We start from the raw sequence: 20,080 nt of genomic DNA, 5'->3' as shown, positions 1-20,080 counted from the left end.
GGCTAGAGAAGTTGAGCATTTCTCCATGTGTCTATTGGCCATTCTTATTTCATCTTTAGAGAAGTCTCCTTTTGAGTCTTTAGCCCACTTATTAATTGGACAGTTGTTTCTTTGAGGATTTGTTGTTTGGGTTTTTAGTTTTTTGAGTTCTAAATATATTTTAGATATGAGGCCCTTGTCTGTTGTATAGCTAGAGAAGATCCTCTCCCAATCTGTGGGCTTGCTTGCTATGTCCTTTGCCATGCAGAAGCTCTGCAGTTTCATGCAATTCCATTTGTCTAACTTTTCTTTGATTTGTTGTGTTTCTGGATCTTTATCAAGAAAATTTTGGCTTGTGCCAAGGAACCCTAGAGTTTCTCCTTTTCCTTCCTGTAATGTTTTCTGGGTGTCTGCTTTGACTTTGAGGTCTTTGATCCATTTGAAGTTGGTTCTGGTGCAGGGTGATATATAAGGATCTAGCTTTATTTTTCTACAGGTGTTCAACAAATTTTTTCTAGTGCCATTTACTGAAGAGGCTGTCTTTCTTCTATTCTATTTTTTTTTAGCTCCCTTATTGAAGATTAGATGGCTATAGGTCTGTGGGTTCATTTCTAGGTCTTCAGTTCTATTCCATTGGTCCTCAGGTCTGTTCTTGTGCCAGTAGCAAGCTGTTTTGATTACTATAGCTTTGTAATAAAATTTAAAGTTTGGTATTTATATTCCCCCAGCACTGTTCTTTCTGCTAAGAATTGTTGTTGCTATTTGTGGTCTTTTATTGTTCCATATGAATTTTTAGATTGTTTCTTCTATTTCATTAAGAATGATGTTGGAATATTGATAGGTATTGCATTGAATTTGTAGACAGCCTTGGGAAGTATTGCCATTTTCATGATGTTAATGCTCCCAATCCAGGAGCATGAGAGTTTTTTCTACTTCCTTAGTTCTGCTTTAATTTCCTTTTTCAGGTTTTTAAAGTTTTCATCATAGAGGTCCTTCACTTCCTTAGTTAACTCCTGGGTATTTTATATTTTGTGGGGCTATTCTGAATGGAGTTGCTGTCCTGATTTCAGCCACGCTCTTCTCATTGTTGGCATAGAGAAAAGCCACTGATTTTTTAAAGATTAATTTTATACCCTGCTACTTTGCCAAATTTTCAGATCAGCTCGAGTAATTTGGAAGTGGAGTTTGTGGGGTTCTTTAAATACAAGATCATGTCATCTGCAAAAAAGGAAGTTTTACTTCATCTTTCCCTATTTGGATCCTCTTTATGTTTGCATCTTGTCTTATTGCTGTAGCTAGGCATTCTAATACTAGATTGAAGAGAAGTGGAGAGAGTGGACATCCTTGTCTCATTCCTGAGTTTAGATGAAATGGCTTTAGCTTTTCTCCATTAAGTATAATGCTGGCTGTAGGTTTGCCATACACAGCCTTTATTATATTGAAGTGTTCCATGAATTCCTAGTTTTTCAGAGCTTTCATCATAAAGGGATGTTGGATCTTGTCAAATGCTTTTTCTGCATCTATTGAGATAACCATGTAGTTCTTATCCTTGCTCTTGCTGATGTGATAAATTATATTAATTGATTTGAGCATATTGAACCAGCTTTGCACCCCTGAAATAAATCCTTTTTGATGATGGTATATGATTTTTTGATGAGTTGTTGAATTGGCCAAAATTTTGTTGAGAAGTTTTGCATCGATGTTCATCAAAGAAACCCTGCCTGGTTTTGGGATGAGGGTTATGATGGCTTCACAGAAAGAGATTGTTCACTTCTTATTAAGATAAAAGGTTTCTTATATTGTTCTAATCCTGTTTGTATTTTTTCTTTTGGTGGCCATGTTATTGGGTTAAAATCTTATTAAAAGTCTTTTCTATACCAATGTATTAAAGTGTTTCCCCTATGTTTTCTTCTGGTAGTTTTAATTCAGGGTCTTACATTTAGATTTGTGATACATTTTAGTAGAGTTTTATCTTTGATGAGAGGTAGGAATATTGTTTCATTCTTTTGCATGTATATTTTCAAATACTTACTTAGGTACCAGGAAATGTTCTTGGAAAGTTGGTTAGAAGCATTTATCTTGAGCTAGCCAGTAGATGAATTTCAGATAGCTCATACAAATTCTCTGATAGCCTCATTGTTATGGGGTCAGCAAGCATACAACAAACTGATCCTTCAAGAGCACCATTTTTTTTAACCCAGAAAAACCTATATAAGTACATTCTGTATTTCCTCTAGCCCCATTAACTCTAACCTATCAATGTTCCATTTAGTAAAAGGATCATTTGAGAAATGAGGTAGTAGATATTCTGCATGATCTCAGCCTCCAGGAAGTATCCAAGAACCCATTGCACTGTGAACCAGTTCACTGATTCAGTTATGTACACTGACAAGGCCAACAGTGTACTCGGGCTTTTGAGCAAATATTTGGCAACCACTAGACAGATACTCCCAGTGATTCTAGCTGAATGCTACTCTCCACACAGGATCTCTACAGTGACTTACTAACATGATATTTTGGATTTAAGAGATTTCATAATGATTAGTAATATGTTTTCCTTATTCATAGATCATGGCAAATGTAGTTCCAGAGAGAATACCTTAGTTATTGTTATTCACAATGCTTATAGCTCTACTCTTTAAAAATTCAAATACTTCTAAGGACCAAGTGTTGTCTGGTAGCTATTATTTTAAAAAATCATCAAAATGAAAAAAAGTCAAAAGACATTTTTGATAGCAGATAATAAATATTGTGAAAATGCCCATCTTCTGCCAAAAATGCTCATGGAAAAAAGAATAGGCTTCAAATTTACACTGATGAATAACACACTGAATAATTTTTGTGGAAGCAGATAAAGCAGTAGAATATTTTGTTACAGGTGGATTTCATATGAAGAGGGCATTGGGTAGTAAATGTTCCTTTATTACATCAGAGAGCATCAAGGCAAATTCAAGTAGCACTGAAGACCGTTATTTAATCTGCACAAGTGTAGCACATTAGATCTGCTGGGGACTGCTGTTCTTAAGAAACCCAAACATATATGCAAGATGTATGGGGTATATTAATGATATGTCATTATAAAAGTTAACCTGATTTTTCATACATCATCTGAAAGCAAATGTAAAAACAGAAAGAAAGGCCAGGTGCCAGTGGCTCAGACCTGTAATCTTAACTACTCGGGAGGCTGAGATTTGAGGATTGTAGTTAGAAGCCAGCCTGTCAGAGAAGTCTATGGGGACTCATCTCACCTCAACTGAACCACTAAAAAGCCAGAGGTGGAACTATGGTTCAAGTGGTAGATTGTAACCCCCAGGCTCTTAATACAAGCCCCAAGACTGACACCCACCCCACCTCAATCCCCCCAAAAAAGGAAAAGAAAGGAGTTTGAAACCTCCCATATTCCTGAATGTTAGTGAGCTTGAAAGCAACAGGGTTAGTAGATGAGTGTTGGCCTAATGCATAACATTAGAAAATACCCACTGGGATAGTTGGGGGCTTGGCAAGTAGAGGTGGTCAATCATGAAGACCGATCCTTTCTGCCTTGGAATATCTCATTACAGGGCCTCATGGAGCCAGAATGCGGGGGCAATGGAACAGCAGTCACCGAGTTCATTCTCCTGGGCCTGGTGGAGACACCTGGGCTGCAACCATTTGTCTTTGTCCTCTTCTTCTTTGCTTATTTGCTCACAGTCGGAGGAAACCTCAGCATCCTGGCAGCCGTCGTGGTGGAACCCAAACTCCACACCCCCATGTACTTCTTCCTAGGGAACCTGTCAGTGCTGGATGTGGGGTGCATCAGCGTCACTATTCCCTCCATGTTGGTTCGCCTCATGACCCACAAGCGTTCAGTTCCTTACAGAGCCTGCCTCACACAACTCTTCTTCTTCCATCAATTGGCTGGGGTGGACTGCTTCTTGTTGACGGCCATGGCCTATGATCGATTCCTGGCCATCTGCCGGCCCCTCACCTACAGCACCCGCATGAGCCAGACAGTGCAGAGGATCTTGGTGGCGGTGTCCTGGGCTTGTGCCTTCTCCAATGCCCTGACCCACACCGTGGCCATCTCCACACTCAACTTCTGTGGCCCCAATGTGATCAATCACTTCTACTGTGACCTTCCCCAGCTGTTCCAGCTCTCCTGCTCCAGCACCCAGCTCAATGAGCTGCTGCTCTTTGGTCTGGGAATCCTCATGGCAGGTGCACCCGTGATTCTCATCGTCAGCTCGTACATAAACGTGGCAGCTGCGGTTCTCCGAATTCGGTCGGTGGAGGGCAGGAAGAAGGCCTTCTCCACATGCAGCTCCCACCTCACCGTGGTGGGCATCTTCTATGGGACAGGCGTCTTCAGCTACATGAGGCTGGGCTCCGTGGAGGCTTCAGACAAGGACAAGGGCATTGGCATCCTCAACACTGTCGTCAGCCCCATGCTGAACCCACTCATCTACAGCCTCAGGAACCCCGATGTACAGGGTGCCCTGCGCAGGGTGCTCATGGGAAAGCGAGACCCAGCATGAAAGATGTCCTGGGAGAGCAGAAATCATGGGAGTGCTCCCCAACTGTCCTAGATTCTTCGGCAAGAAAGATCTCGCTCATTACTTCTGTTAGGAAGACATACTCTTGTTCGTTGCTGTGACTCTACCTGGCAATGGTTCTATAGTCAGTCTTTGGCTAGTGACCATGTAATCCTCAGAACCTTTCCCATTCTAGGTGAAGGTGATCTAGGAAAGTGTATGCCAGGAGGTACACCATCCTGCAGGAAGGACCCTTGATTTATTCTTTGCAAATGTCTCCAAACTTACCAGCGAAAAACGTTCTCTAAACTGAAGCACAGTGAGTCCCATCCTCCTGCCAAGAATGAGCAGATCCTGCAGACTTCCCCCGAAAGCGGCTCCTACCGCCCACTTTCACACATGATCCCACGTGATGGTCCACGCCAACACGGTGTAACTCCAAAAGTTGTCTTCCAGTACCAATACCCTGTGGAAATGACAACATTGGAGGGAATTAAATAGAGAGAATGTGTATTTCCTTTGGGATTTCTCATTTTTCTAAAATGCAAATATTCACTGGTTTTTATTTTTTTCATTAGGAATTATTGTTCATGAAAATGAAAACAGAACAAAAATTTTAACAATAGAAAAATCAAAGTCAAAACCTTCACCCTTTATTATTCAACTCATCACTCAATTCTTCAGGAGCAATAACTGTTTTTTTTTCGGGTCCGGTCGTGGGGCCTGAACTCTGGGCCTAGGCGCTGTCCCTCAGCTCTTCAGCTCAAGGCTAGCACTCTACCACTTGAGCCACAGCACCACTTTTGGCTTTTTTCTTTTTGCTTATGTGGTGCTAAGGAATCAAACCCAGGGCCTCAGGCATGCAAGGCAAGCGCTCTACCACGGAGCCACCTTCCCAGCCCCTGGAGCAATAACTGTTAAGCATCAATGTTCACCCTGATTGTGTATTGAGCACACAGGGTTATAGAATTTTACAAGCATGTATCTAAACATATCTCACCAATAGGGACATACTGTCATGTTATCTTTGCCATTTAAAAAGGATGTTTATTAACATATACTAGTTGTATAAGGGTGATCATTATGACATTTGTGTGTTTACATACAGTTCATTCCAATCAAACTCATCTTCTCCCTCATTCCCCTCCCTCTTCTTAAAACAATTTCAATAGGCTTAATTGTTCTAATTTCGTGCATACATATAAGGTACTTCAATCATACTCTATTTTCATCCTAATTCCACTTCAGTATATCTAATTTTAACAATAATTTGCAAGTAAACAGTAATTTATTTAATCTCCTTTTGGAAAAGGTTGGTTGTTTACATATTTCCTCCACTTATAATAATAAAATAAAAAAATTTTAAGAGCTGTGTTTTTATTATTCTGCATTTTAATAAACTCTGATAAGTAAAATTTCTGAATTGTATAAATATGTACATATATAAACTATATGTATAAATATATTTGTATATGTAAATTTATCATATATATATATATATATATATATATATATATTCTTCTACTAACATCAGGCCATCAGGTGAAGGCCTTCTTGCTAGGTCATCCCAAGGCAGAAGGACAAGAGAGTGCACACAAACAGAGGAGTTGGAAGGATTGAATTCATTCTTTTACCAGAAACATACACCCGAGATGAGTCACCCATTCTGATTAGAGCATCGATCTGTTCAAAATGACAGAACCCTTCATCCTACTCGTCTCTTAAAGTTCCCACCTTTCAACACTTGCACGAAGAATTACGTTTCCAGTATATGAATTTGGGGGCTACATTTAAACCACAGCCATCCCCTAGGGAATAGTGACATTTTTGAGGCTAAGAGTTGGTATCTGCTATTGGTAGGTAGCTGTCAGCAAGGCCTAGTGTGGACAAGTCCATCCTGTGGAGCCAGTACAAAGTCCCAATCCTTGCTCCCATATCTCCTTTGTATGGAAGTACATCAAGTATGGGGATCAGAGGAAGATCATAACATGTAACCTTAGCTGCTGATTATGAAGAGCTTTGTCTGCAGTGGCTATCTTTTTGTACACATGTGGAACAAACAATAATATTTGCAGTCCAGGCCCATCCTGAGAAGTACATTCACACACTTATTGCCTAGAACTTCCTTGGAAAGTCTTCACAAGTTTAATCAAGCAACTATGCATGAGTTAAAATGCATACTTTTTTCCCTATACTTTTTTCCCAGAGTTCTCAGTTGTAATACTAGTTCTTCCTACAGAGAGGATTGATTTCTCTTCACCACTGATGACTGCATTGAGTAAAACTATGTGCAAGACAATTCCCAAGTGATTTTTTTTTCTTCCTTAGTAATTCATTCACAGGATCAATAGGTATAATTGGAAGGAGGAGGTCTACAGATCTCAATGGAAGTGGATATAGAAATAAGGTCATTAAACTGCCAGCTCATGCCATTTTCTGTTTTTCAAGCCTGCCTAAGATCATCCTGTCATACCTTTTCTGTCTGATGATTGATTGCAGTTGCAGGACCTGTTCCTGTAGCCTGAAACTGTTTCTCAAAAGAATACTTACCTGCAATTTTCACAATTAAAAAAAGACTACTTACCTGCAGAAGAAGACATAGATTTGTTCAACATATACATTTGAGCCCTCTCTTGGTGCTTGAGAGAGACTTAGTACCTGTAATAACCATAAACCGTTGAGTATGTCTGCATCTACTTGGTCATAGGTCAAAATGCAAGAGCGGCTTGATCTGCAGCCTAGAATCACTGCAAGACTTCTCTGGCTTTGGCCTTCTACTCAAAACCCCAAAGGATTTATTTCGGCTAGGCATCTCATGGTACTACCTATCCAGGAAACTTTAAATAGAGTTCAAAGCTTGAAAATACAATGACTGATAATACAATGAATGCCTACGTTGAAAATTCATAAAAGACTGTTTTGTCTTATATTATTACTGAATACTGTTGTAATAGTTTCTCTTTATTCAAGAATTGCTTGGGAAAATGTATTTTGTTCCCTTGTGATATTTTTTTGAGTTACATGTCATTATGTAGCCCTGGCTGGCCTTGTACTTGCTTTCCTCAGCTTCTCTAGTGCTAGATCACAGATGTGTACTATCATGCCCAGCTTCCCTATGCATTTTAGCAGCTAATGGCAATGCTTACTATAGTGCCTTTGTAATTTTACATTTAGAAAAATGTTGCTGAGCAGAAAAAGCACTTAGCATTCATATATGATATACCTGAGTGGGAGCCCTGTGAGCCAAGAATCTGAATCCAGCACAGGGAAATCAGCTCTGCACAGATTCAGGGTTATTATTTTTTAAAGTGAGAATTGAGAACAGATAGAATGGAAGGGCAAGAGGTTTATGCAGCTACCTGGCAGCTGGAAGTCGGATTTTGTGTTATAAAATGGGGGCGGTTATAGGTAGAAAACAGCTTGCTATTACTGAGATAGATATGTTAGGCTAATTCCTGATCATTTTCATGGCACATTTGCAGCCACAACCACTGCAAACATCAGAAGGTACAGGTAATCGTTTGGGCAAAAGAGGTTTATGGAAGGAGGTGGAGAGGAAGTCGCATTCTGTAATTAAGATTATGTACTTTGGAATCAGATAAATCAAAGTGTAACCTCTTACTCCTCAAATGCCTAATGGCCCTAGGCAAATTACTGAATCACTTGGAACCTCAATTTATTTATTTGTCAAATGGGAATAAGAATAACACGGGTATCTATGTCAGTGTTGTTGGGAGGGCTGATTCGTTTTAAGTCATCCCAAAGATACTGGTATAAAGTTATGTATTAACAAGCACGCGATTAATGTTATCATTTATTATTAAGTTAATAACATTACAGGTGATTCCTCAACAGGAACGGCAGGTGCATTGCTGCATTTCATTTTCCTAGCAACTTTAGAATGGTTGTTACATGCATTTCACAAATAAGAAACTGAGGCCCTAGGAGGTTCAGCAGCCCGGAATGAATGAATAACCACAGCTCTTTCTACTTGCAAAGCCCAGTGGACTTTGCACAAAACATAGGCTACCACGGGGGCTTAGGTGGATAATGAGCTGTCAGAGGGCATTAGTATCTGAAAGCCATACTATACATCTGCTCCATTGTCCTCTCTTTCATCATCTCTGTTATCAGACTTAGAACAACTTCCTCCTCCTCCTCCTCCTCCTCCTCCTCCTCCTCCTCCTCCTCCTCCTCCTCCTCCTCCTCCTCTTCCTCCTCCTCCTTCTTCTTCTTCTCTGTAGTGTTGGGTTTGAACTCAGAGCCTTGTGCTTGCTATGCAGGTACTCTTCTACTTGAGCTGTGCTCCCTAGACTCAGCCTGAAAATCACAGTAGGAGGTAAGGTCATCCCCACCCCCACTCCTGGCTTCTCCTAGGACAACACAGTGCTCCTGACACTTCCCAGCATCATTATGGGGCTCCCAAAACACGCTCCCTCTGGTCCTTGTTAACAAGGCCCTGGGTGTGAATGTACTTTGTCCTTGAGGAGTCATTTGGAATTTGAAGGTGTGAGAAGCCTCTTCCACTTTGTCTCCTTTCCTCACTCCTCAGATCTAAGACAGGTCTTCTCATCCACAGGTTTAGGAACCTTTCCTAGCTCCCAAATCCTATTTGAAATAAGCTGGAGGGGGGCAATACCCTGGATCTGGGGACCCCAGTTCAGTCCTGGCTTCATCCCTAGTTCACTGAATGATTTTTGGATAGGTGATACCTCCTTTATGTTCTCAGCTGTTAAAATGTGTTTGTGTAGCATCTTCTGTAATTCTTCTCATAGGGAAATATGGAGGAGGAGGTAGATGGAGATGAAGGCATTGGAGAAGTCCAAAATCCCCACTGAATGTGAGGTCCCATTGCTTCATCACTGTCGTGCATATGATGTCTTTTATTATTGACCTCTCAGTCCCCATAGATTCTTCTCCTTTCTTGAGACTAATTGAAATCCCACGAGGTTGAGAAAGCCCATGACAGAGATAGCTCAGCCTCTCTTTATCTCATTCCCAAAGATAAATATATATGTACAGCCTCAGATTGCTTTCAGTGATGCCGAGCGGGACAGTGTAGCTTCTTGCCCATTCACATCTCTTTAAAAAAAAACCTTGCTTGCTTTTGTGTCATCCCACGGTGAGTTCTTTCATGGCCTTCCCTCTTTTCTTATGGCACAGGAAAGGTACTTTAGCTGTCTCGGAATTAGTCAAACCTCCTGGATCTGCTGATATGGTAAGCAAAGCATAAAAAAGAAGACACTTGCTGGGGATGACCTACCATGTGAGTAAAAGAGCTGAGTCCTTGCCAATTGTGAGCTTCATTAGTGAGGAATCCCTTGTGATCCCATCGGCACCCAGTCATCCGTGCTGGACACAGTGTTTAATCCAGAGTTTAGGAGAACTTACATATGCTTAGTTTGTTGTTAGTTGACAGCTAAGACAGTCACTATCACCCTGGTCATGACTTGCTTTTGCTTGCTTTTGTTTGTTTGGTTTAGTTTGGTTTGTGCCAGTCCTGGAGCTTGAACTCAGGGCTTGGAACTATCTCCGATTTTTTTTCTCAAGGCTAGTGCTCTGCTACTTGAATCATAGCTCCACTTTTGGCTTTTTTTGTTGTTAATGGGAGATGAATCTCATGGACTGTATAGCCCCAATTGGCTTTGAACCACAATCCCCAGATCTCAGTGTCCTGAGTAGCTAGGATTACAAGCCTTTAAAAAAGAAATAATTCTTGATTGTAAAAATTATTTTTATATGTTTTACTTGCTGGTGTGTGGCTGGCTACACACTACAAGCCCTATCTACACAAAGGAATGAGTCATCCTGATAGCAGTAACTTTTCAGCTTTTACATAACTCTACCTCCTCTAAATCGTTTTGTTTCTTCAAAGTAATGATCTCAATTTCCGAGTTGCTCAGTTCCTAGTTCCTATTAAGCACAATGATGCCCTCCTTTTCAGAAATTGTTTATCATCCAATGCATTTATTTATAAAGGAATTCAGAGATAAAATGGGCATGCAGTTACTAAAGTTGAAGTAGACATTCATTCTATCCTTAAACTGAACTTCAATAACTAAGCTAATTAGCTCAATGACTGTACTAGGAAGGAAGAGCCATGTTGGAATATAATTAAGCAAACCTGAATTGTTAAAGGTGCAGATGACACTTTAAAATGGACACAAATAGTATTTCTGGAGGAGAAAGTAGTTGAGTAGACTCATAAAGACTTTGTGTGACATTGGGAGGACATTATTCAAGGGAAAAGTAGCATCATAAGCAAAAATGAAGTTATAAGAAGTCACAGGAATTGCAATCTGATGACGCAGGTGAAAATGAAGAGGGAGAATTGGGTGGGGGTGGGGAAGGGGGGGAGAGGTACTTTGGTGGCCATGACCCACCTCAGGTACTCACTTGGACTTGTGCTACTACTACAGCTTGCAAAGCAAGAGGCTAGAATCAACCAGGGCACAGCTACAGAGATCGCAGAGTTGGTCTTTGAGACCAAAGTGTGTCAGGGAACACGGAAGAAAGGGCATGGCTCCATGAGACTTGAGATGCCCTGGTTACTTGAAGCATTAATATGCATAGCAGCAGGGGTTCTAGAGCTAGATCATCTAGGCTCAAACACTATCTCCTGCTTTTGCTTTGTATGTTCATGTTTTACTTGCTGTAGAATAGGGATTTAAAATGATACTCATTTTAGGGGTTGCTAGGAAAATTCAACTAGCTAACATATGTAAAGCCCTTAGAACAGTGTTCAGTGCCTTGCCCAGAAGTCTCCTATTAACTCAGTTTATCACAGAATGCTCTGAGAAAATTGTTAATATAGAAATTATTCAATAGTCTTGAGGGAGAGATTTCTGGTTTCTCTTTCATTCAATTAGTTTATTGTGATGTAGGATTTAGTAGGTATGCTGTGACTGGCCCTGGAAGATGATGTTAAATAGCATTAAACATCTATATTAACTGTAGACAATTTGAAAAATTGAAAAACATATTAGAAAATAAATAAAACATGTATTACTACTCAAACCACAGACAGACTTTGGTTATTTCCTTCTTTTCTCTCTCTCTTTCTTTCTTCTCTCCACCCTGTCTTTCTAGAATGCTAATATAAAATCACATTGGATAATTTTTCTCCCTACGTGAAAAATCTCAAAGTTGTTTCTCTATTGCTTGAGCCACAGCTCCACTTCTTGGGTAATTTTTCATCCTCCTTTAATTTCATATTTTAGCCCGAACATTTCACATTTAAAAATGTGATTTCAACTCTATTTTCCATTGCTTCCTATCAATATAAATGGATGGCATTAAGGAATAATAATTTTGTGTGCTTGCATCTTACCTTGTTGCTCTTGTCTTAAGTTCTTTTCTTAAAGAGCTAGTCTTTCTCTCATACTCTCCAACATATAACTTTTACTTTTCTATATCTATATTATAGGTATTTAACAAATCTGTCACCCTATATACTTTTGTTCTTCCTGTTTAATTGAAACATGGTATCATTTAATCAGCCTCTACTATCCCACAACCCCAGCTATCATTCTACTCCTCACTCCTGAGTTTTTAGATACCACATGTAAGTGGGATCTTGAGCATTTGTCTCCTTGTGCATGGCTTTGTCTCTTTGAATACTGTTCTATAGAGCTATCTATATTTTCATAAAGGACAAAATTTCCTGTTCCTTACAGGCTGAATGTTACTCACTTGTTTATATATACATTTTCCTTATCAGTTCATCTGTTGGTCCTACATCTTTGCTATTATGACATACTGACTGCAATTCCTTGGATATATATCCAGAACTAAAATTGCTGAATAATGGTTTTTAATATTTTATTTTCGGATTAACATACACTAATAATACAAGAGGAGTTCACTGTGATAATTCCATAGATGTGTGCAGTCTACTTGGAACAAGTTCACCCTCTCCATTATTGTCTCCTACCCTCTTCTCACTTTTTCTCATGTTGTTTTATCTGTGAAATGTTGTTAACACCATCTGTCCATTTTCCCACTGAATTATTGGTCTTTATACATTGAGGGATAGTTCTTTTGCTATTAGGAAAGTTAGCCATATTTTGTTGTATCCATTTACACATATTTTTCCATGTTTGTCAAATTCTGGTTATTCTTTTGTGTGTGTGTGTGTGTGTGTGTGTGTGTGTGTGTGTGTGTGTGTGTGTGTGTGTGTGTGTGTGTGTGTGTGTCAGTTGTGGGGAATGAACTTTGGGCCTGGGCACTATCCCTCAGTTCTTCAGCTTAAGGCTAGAGCTCTACCACTTGAGCCACAGCACCACTTCTGGCTTTTTCTGCTTATGTGGTTGCTGAGGAATTGAACCCAGGGCCTCATGCATGCAAGGCAAGTACTCTGCCACTGAGCCACCTTCCCAGCCCCTGGTTATTCTTATACTAGAACATTTATGGAACACTTATCTACTTTTCCATTTTGTTTTATCATATTTTAAAATATTATTTCCTTATCTATCTGAATTCCCTAAGTTTTCTCAAGATGCCTTTTATTTATTGTTTTCCTTGTCTTTTCGCAGTTCAATTTATTTTCATGTTCTTATCATTTGTTTCTTGCCCTTTTATTATGTGATCTTTATATAGATCCTGTTCTTATTTGTTTTTGAATCTTAAAAGAAGTGAGTTATTGCTAAAGTAGACATTTGTGGGTTACCTTTCTTAGAAAAGGTTTAAGAACATGTTTCAGTTTGGCAGGACTTTATTTTGTGATTCCAAGTTGAAGATAAATTTTTACTTATTGTTTACTATTAGTCCCCTGCCCTAACTGAAGCCTGCACTGACGACTTTTTGGTGTATTTAGCTTTTCATCTAGCCCTTCTTCTGTTTCTTGAATTCAACTCAGGATCACAAAAGATTGTGGTGCCATGCTTTGACCTTACTCTCATTATTGCTATGAGGGCTTTTTTGCTCCTTATTAGCTATCTTTTTTCTTTCAAGTATTGGAACTCTTCTACCTCCTCCTCTTCCTTCTCCTCCTCCTCTTCCTCCTCCTCCTTTTCCTCCTCTTCTTTCTCTTCCTCCACTGTTTTCTTCTTTTTTATTGTGTCAAGACTGGGGTTTGAACTCAAGTCCTGAGCACCGACCTTTAGTATTTTTGCTGAAGGCTGGCATTCTACCACTTGAGCCACAGCTCTACCCCCAGCTTTATGGTGGTTAATTGGAGATGAGAGTCTCTCAGACTTTCCTACTCAGAGAAGCTTCAAACAGTGATCCTCAGATCTCATTCACCTAAGTAACTGGGATTACAGGTGTGAGCCAACATAACCTGACTGTTATAGCCCCTCTATAGACAGGGATTTCTTCTCTGCTTCTTGCTATTCTTCTATTGATCTCCACTATTTTTGAAGCCTTTCAATCTGGTATATTTACCCATTTCTTTGAAAATATATTTTATATGCTTATTCTTCTGTTTGGTTTTATAGGGCATGAATTCTGAGAAGAGAAGGTGCCTGATTTAATCTACTACACTCAAACCAGAAGTAGGCTTTTTGCTTATTTATTTTTCCCAAGAGTTTTGCCCCTCATTATATTTATGAATAAACTCTTTAGCTGGAGGATGGAAGAGGTCCAGAGCACTAAGGTCATCTAAGAATGAAGTAAAGGTATTGGGGCAAATGCAGTATTACAGTTTATAAGCATAATGTCAGGAGTAGAAAACCCCTTCCTCAGACTGAAGGAAACCAGCAAAAGGCTAGACATGTACAAACAGGACCATTTCTTCTTCCTGAACAATAAACTAACTGAGAGGACTGATTGTTTGCTTCCTTGGATGTTTCCTTGCAGGAACTCATGCAACCACAGTCTGGGGCCAATGAAACAACCATTACTGAATTCATCCTGCTGGGTCTGGTGGAGACACCAGAGCTACAACCACTTATCTTTGTACTTTTCCTCTGTGCTTACATGGTCACGGCGGGAGGAAACCTCAGCATCCTGGCAGCCGTCGTGGTGGAACCCAAACTCCACACCCCCATGTACTTCTTCCTAGGGAACCTGTCAGTGCTGGATGTGGGGTGCATCAGCGTCACTATTCCCTCCATGTTGGTTCGCCTCATGACCCACAAGCGTTCAGTTCCTTACAGAGCCTGCCTCACACAACTCTTCTTCTTCCATCTGCTGGTTGGAGTGGACTGCTTCTTGTTGACGGCCATGGCCTATGATCGATTCTTGGCCATCTGCCGGCCCCTCACCTACAGCACCCTCATGAGCCAGACAGTGCAGAGGATCTTGGTGGCTGTGTCCTGGGCTTGTGCCTTCTCCAATGCCCTGACCCACACCGTGGCCATCTCCACACTCAACTTCTGTGGCCCCAATGTGATCAATCACTTCTACTGTGACCTTCCCCAGCTGTTCCAGCTCTCCTGCTCCAGCACCCAGCTCAATGAGCGGCTGCTCTTTGGTGTGGGTTTCATCATGGCAGGTTCCCCGATGGCTCTCATTTTCATCTCCTATGCTCATGTGGCAGCTGCGGTTCTCCGAATTCGGTCGGTGGAGGGCAGGAAGAAGGCCTTCTCCACATGCGGCTCCCATCTCACTGTGGTGGCTATCTTCTATGGGTCAGGCATCTTTAACTACATGAGATTAGGTTCTGCCAAACTTTCAGATAAGGATAAAGCTGTGGGAATTTTTAACACCGTCATTAACCCCATGCTGAATCCGCTTATCTACAGCCTCAGGAACCCTGATGTGCAGGCTGCCCTCTGGAGGGTGCTATCAGGGAAGCGATCCACGGCTTGAGGAGGCCTCCAGTGTCCTTTCTTCCATGTGTCTTTTTAAATGAATGGACAATTCCTATAGAGTCAAGGACTAGGACAAATGGTCCAGGATTGTTTCCATCTCTCTGAGGTTGATAACTTCATTGGGAATACTAATTATTGTCTCTCAAAGAAGCCCTGCCCAGTTATAGGCAATGATTTATAGTTTGTACCAGGCCAGTCCCTTTGACAAATTACAATCTCAAGTCATTGTGTCGTCCTTGTAGGTTGAGTTTCCAGCAGTACCCTCCAGAAAACTTTCCCCCAGAGGAGTCAAATTTTCCCTCAAGTTTAGGTATAGTTGGTTTGTTTATAAAACATAGCTCTTGGGGGGAAAAAAGTGTAATGTTTCCCTTTGCTATACCACAAATATTCCATTAGAACCCGAGGGGATAGATAAGAAATCTTTGATTATATATTTTCTAGTCATTTTGTAGAATAGGATGCCCATGTCCTGCTCTTAAACTTGTTTTCAGATGTTGAATCAACTATTCATGTCTATGATATAGCTTATGATACAAAACAGAGTTTCCTTCATATCTTCTCCATTTGCTTTAAATCTTTTGAGATATAAGAATGTATCATCTAAACATTATTTAAATATTTTAAAAACCCTAGATGCTTACATATGAATTTCTCATTCTTAGTCACCAGACCTTGTAGCTGGGACAAATCCATCTGTAAATGAAGATTGTAAGGTGATACCACACTCAGTTTCTATGGTCAGCAGGAAAGTGTGGCTCTGACCTGAAACATCATCTCCTTTAGCTTTCTCATTACCAGCATTCATCACTTAGATGTATCACTCTTACCATTCATCGTTTAGATATATCTTTCTTTCAGCATCCTTTTTAGAACTAACTGCCTACTCCTGGCAGTTCTACTTGTCATTGACAGTTCTTGATTAATTTCTCTAAACTTGACGTCAGGTGGAGGATTGGAAGGGTGGGGTAAGCTAAAAAGGAAAAGATATGAATAAAGAAAATAGAACAAGATTGGAAGGGAAAGATTGGAAGTTCATGACAAAAATGAAAGTGAAGGATGGAGAATAAGAAAAAAATAGTAGGATAAATCTGCAACCCAAGAACTAGATGAAATACTAGAAATATTGCAGAGGACAAAATGGGGCATAAAGTTAGAGTGGGAGATCAGAAAGAATGGAAACACTAGGTAAAAATGCATCAAGACTGTTAAAAGATTAGAGGAGAGATTAAAAATTAGTGAGTCACATTTGAGCTTCCTAATTCTGGAAACCTTGAAGCCATTACTATAGCTGCATCCTCTCTTTTAAGAAGAAAATAATATTTTAAGTTTTTCTAAATGTGCTAAAGAATACAGAGGGGCTTGTTTTCTATTTCTGTAAACAGAGATCATCCTAGAAAAGCCAAGAAGAAGGTGCATCTAGTGAGAAAAGCCGGGAGCAAAAGAGTGTCAGGTGTTTATCCAATGTTAAATCTCAAATATCATCAAAGTTTAGGTCTCTCCGCCTCTTGAGTTATGCCTGATGACAGTGTCAAACAACAGGGCATGGATGGATTTTTCCTCATTCTTTTTGAGACATTAGGCAAAGTCCAGGGATACAACACAGTAAGTTTCCTTGGAAGATCAGAAAACTGTTGGGACAAACCAGTGACATGACACAATTCTCACTTCTTAAGTAGTTGTATAAAGGAGTTGCCATTCAACAAAGTCATCAGCCTTCTTGTTCAAACATTCCTGACATTGAATAACTTCATCTCTTCTGGGCATGTACTTGGCAGGAGACACAGATCACTGTGAACATTCTCCCATTGAAGACAGCATCTGGCGCTGTTCACCTGAGTAACTAGAAAGACATTCTCATTCTGTTCACATCAGGATTGCTTCCACTGTTTCCCCCATCACTTGTCCCTGCCAGTGTTTAACACTGAAGGCAAAGCACAGCTTGTTTATCTACAAAAATCCCTAAGCCTCCAGCACTTCCATCACCTGGCTGCTCTTGTCAAACTTCGAGGGGTAACTTTGTCTTGGCACCATCTCTGGGGCAGCAACTGGGGTAGTGTGTCAGAGAAGAACTTAGGACCTTGACTTCAGCTCTCTGTATACCCTCCTGATCGTGAGGTTGCTTTAACAATTGGGGTAATTCCATTGCCTTTGGAGTCTGTCTCCTGTTTCTTATTCCAAATTAGAAATCTCTTTGGGACTTGAAGCTTTCAATAGACCTGAAATACACAAAGCCTTCTCAACTCTTTTTTTTCTCTCCAAAAGTAACTAATGCCAACAGGTAGTTGTTTAGCTTTTTTGGACAAATTATACACCGTATTATTTTGTAGTTTACTTTTCTCTTTTTACATTGCATAGTATAACTTTTTACATTAGTGTATCAATCTATCGTCTCCATTTTTAAAGCTGCATGACATTCCACTTTCTGTGTTTGCAATTGTGAACAATACTAAGATTAGTGTATACGTGTGTTTTCATACATCTGATATTACTTCCACTGGTGAAGTTCATAAAAGGAATTTTCAGGTATGGGTGTGAGGTAAACTATTTACAAATGCAATGTTAAACTTTGGTGAGTATTCTACCTTTCTTTTTGCCAAAAATGATGTATACCATTTCACATCTTGGTTATCAGTGCATGAAAATGCTTTTACCTCACATCTTACATTTCATTGGGTGCTAGAAATATATCTTTTTATCATTAAAACTAAATAAAATATTGTATTGTTCACATCTACAATTTTGTTTATGAGTATAGAGAGATTTTTCTGTACTTATTTGTTACTCATATCTCTTCTTGTTTGTTCATGGCTCTTTTTTTCTCTGATCAGTTGAGGTAGTTTATCTTATATCATTAATTAAATTTATTCTAACTACCAAATAAAAATTGACATATTAATAGGCTAATATGTCTTTGATCCATGCATATCTTGTATAATTTTTTATAATGACTTGTGGAAATTCTTCATGTTTTGAGTGAGTCTTTGTAATGGTGATTCTGTTGATGATTAACTACTTACCCCAATAGTGGTGAACATATTTCAGAATTCCATCTGGAGTACATGGTCCCTAGAACTACTCTCATTACTCTCTTGGATCCCTACCAAAGCAGAGCCTGAGACAAGTCGTGTGTGTGTGTGTGTGTGTGTGTGTGTGTGTGTGTGTGTGTGTGTGTGTGTGTGTGTGTGTGTGTGTGTGTGTGAAAGAGAAAGGGAGAGAGACAGAGAGACACACAGAGAGAGAGAGAGTACTAGGAAGTAGTTTAAAGGGAAAGGGGCTTCCAGGCAATAAGCAACATTGATTTCATGTGTTAAATCCCAAGAACAGTGAACAAAGAAAAGAAAAAGACTGATGTATGAAGCTGAGTGAGGAAAACCCCCTGGGCCTGAGAGCACATTCCATAGTCCTAGCTACAGATAGCAAAGGCTTGATGGTGCAAGAACTTTATAGAATGTTTTCTAGAAGTGCATGCATGAAGAAGGGGGCTGGAGAATTTATTCATTGCCTCCAGCTAACATTGCCAAACTGCACCTTCACTTCTGAGCCCCACAATTTCTCTGCTAGAATAACTCCTTCATTGTTCTGGACCTTACAGGATCCAAAACAAGAGTCTAACAATAAACATGAGCTTTCAGGGAACTGGCAACCTCCATCATGGCCAAATTAAGAAGACAAGACAAGTAGGTGTGAGGCAGAATTTCTAACATCTACTATAAGCTACTTCTTAGACTTGTGATGTTGGTAGAGACTTTAAGACTGTACACTTCTTAGCATGTTGCCCTGTATATAAGAAGCACTCATTAAGGTCATTCATTTATGGTCTGGCCTATTGTCAAAGCTCTACTAGTAGCTTAGTGACTCATTTTACTCTATGTAGTGATCCCAGCAATGCTCTGCAGCAGAGGTTATATTCATAGATGAAGAAATTGAGGCACAAAAGACTTGACAGCTTGCCCAAAGTCAAACTGCTAACCACCTGAAGAGCCTGTCTGTCCATATGCCTTCATTGTTGTACTGGACCTCTTTTGAGGAGAGGAGAGCAAGCATTCTCTCAGGAAAAGATAAGAATTTGTCAACGTGTTGAATTATTTGCAGGAATGGGAGATGGCAAACCACAGCTCAGTCTTCCCAACTCTCTATTCATTAGTCCGTGGCCTTCACTAGAACTCTTGATTTCCAAGGGCCTGGCTTGGAAAAATCATGTTAATGGACAGCTTCCCATGAGCCTTTTTAGCACAATGGAGATTTTGCCACCACCTCTTTCCAAATCATTGTAGGACTCCCCTAGCTACAGTCCCAGTGGCCCCCACCGACAAGCCCCAAGGGAAAAGCACCATATTTCTGCATTTTTATTCGGTTGGAAGGTAGCCTCCCTTACCTCCTGCTTCCCTTCTGGGGCCTCTTCCTGCTCCTGAGGTTCAAGACAAGTCTGCACACTGGCTTCTTATGGCTCAAAAGCCCTGGGTTGAGCTCTAGAAAAGAATATTTTTCCTTAAGAAGCCTCTATTGAGTCTAACTGTATTTCCTGATTTCTGGGGCACTGTGGAGACTTAGACAAGTCTTTCATGTGTCAGTCATCCTGCTGTTCAATGGTTTTGTGTCATGTGCCTTCGCTCCCTGACCATTAAGCTAGATTTACAGAAAATCTAAATGTCAGAAACAATCAGATGCTCTTACCAGATACGTATTCAGGGCTGGAGGTATTTTCCTTCTAGTTCTTTTTCTCTCTTTCTTTCTCTCCTCTTCTCTCATGGGGCAACTAATTTCTGAGGCCCTCCAGGGGCTGATGCTATAGTGAAGAGAGACTGTGGCAGGAGAGACATCATCTTGTTTTCCCTT

General features: G+C 40.2%; 2 protein-coding genes across 2 annotated transcripts; both read left to right on the top strand.

Moving 5' to 3' along the window:
* The first annotated feature begins 3,533 nt into the window (after positions 1–3,533).
* Positions 3,534–4,493, top strand: LOC138830394 (olfactory receptor 3A1-like). Its single transcript, XM_070026769.1, has one exon. It carries the CDS (start codon positions 3,546–3,548, stop codon positions 4,491–4,493), a length of 948 nt encoding a protein of 315 aa, XP_069882870.1. The 5' UTR covers positions 3,534–3,545.
* Positions 4,494–14,294: 9,801 nt separating this feature from the next.
* LOC138830393 (olfactory receptor 3A1) lies at positions 14,295–15,242 on the top strand. The gene has a single exon (XM_070026768.1). It carries the CDS (start codon positions 14,295–14,297, stop codon positions 15,240–15,242), a length of 948 nt encoding a protein of 315 aa, XP_069882869.1.
* The last annotated feature ends 4,838 nt before the right edge of the window (positions 15,243–20,080 follow it).

This window comes from Dipodomys merriami, unplaced genomic scaffold (genome assembly GCF_024711535.1).
Source record: "Dipodomys merriami isolate MVZ:Mamm:240054 unplaced genomic scaffold, mDipMer1.0.p SCAF_19, whole genome shotgun sequence".
In the NCBI taxonomy this organism is placed as follows: Eukaryota; Metazoa; Chordata; class Mammalia; order Rodentia; family Heteromyidae; genus Dipodomys; species Dipodomys merriami.
This window is presented reverse-complemented; position numbering and strand designations above follow the sequence as displayed.

Bases quoted from the DNA above. Each gene is read 5' to 3' on its own strand.
- LOC138830393 (XM_070026768.1), top strand. From the start codon at position 14,295: ATGCAACCACAGTCTGGGGCCAATGAAACAACCATTACTGAATTCATC.
- LOC138830394 (XM_070026769.1), top strand. From the start codon at position 3,546: ATGGAGCCAGAATGCGGGGGCAATGGAACAGCAGTCACCGAGTTCATT.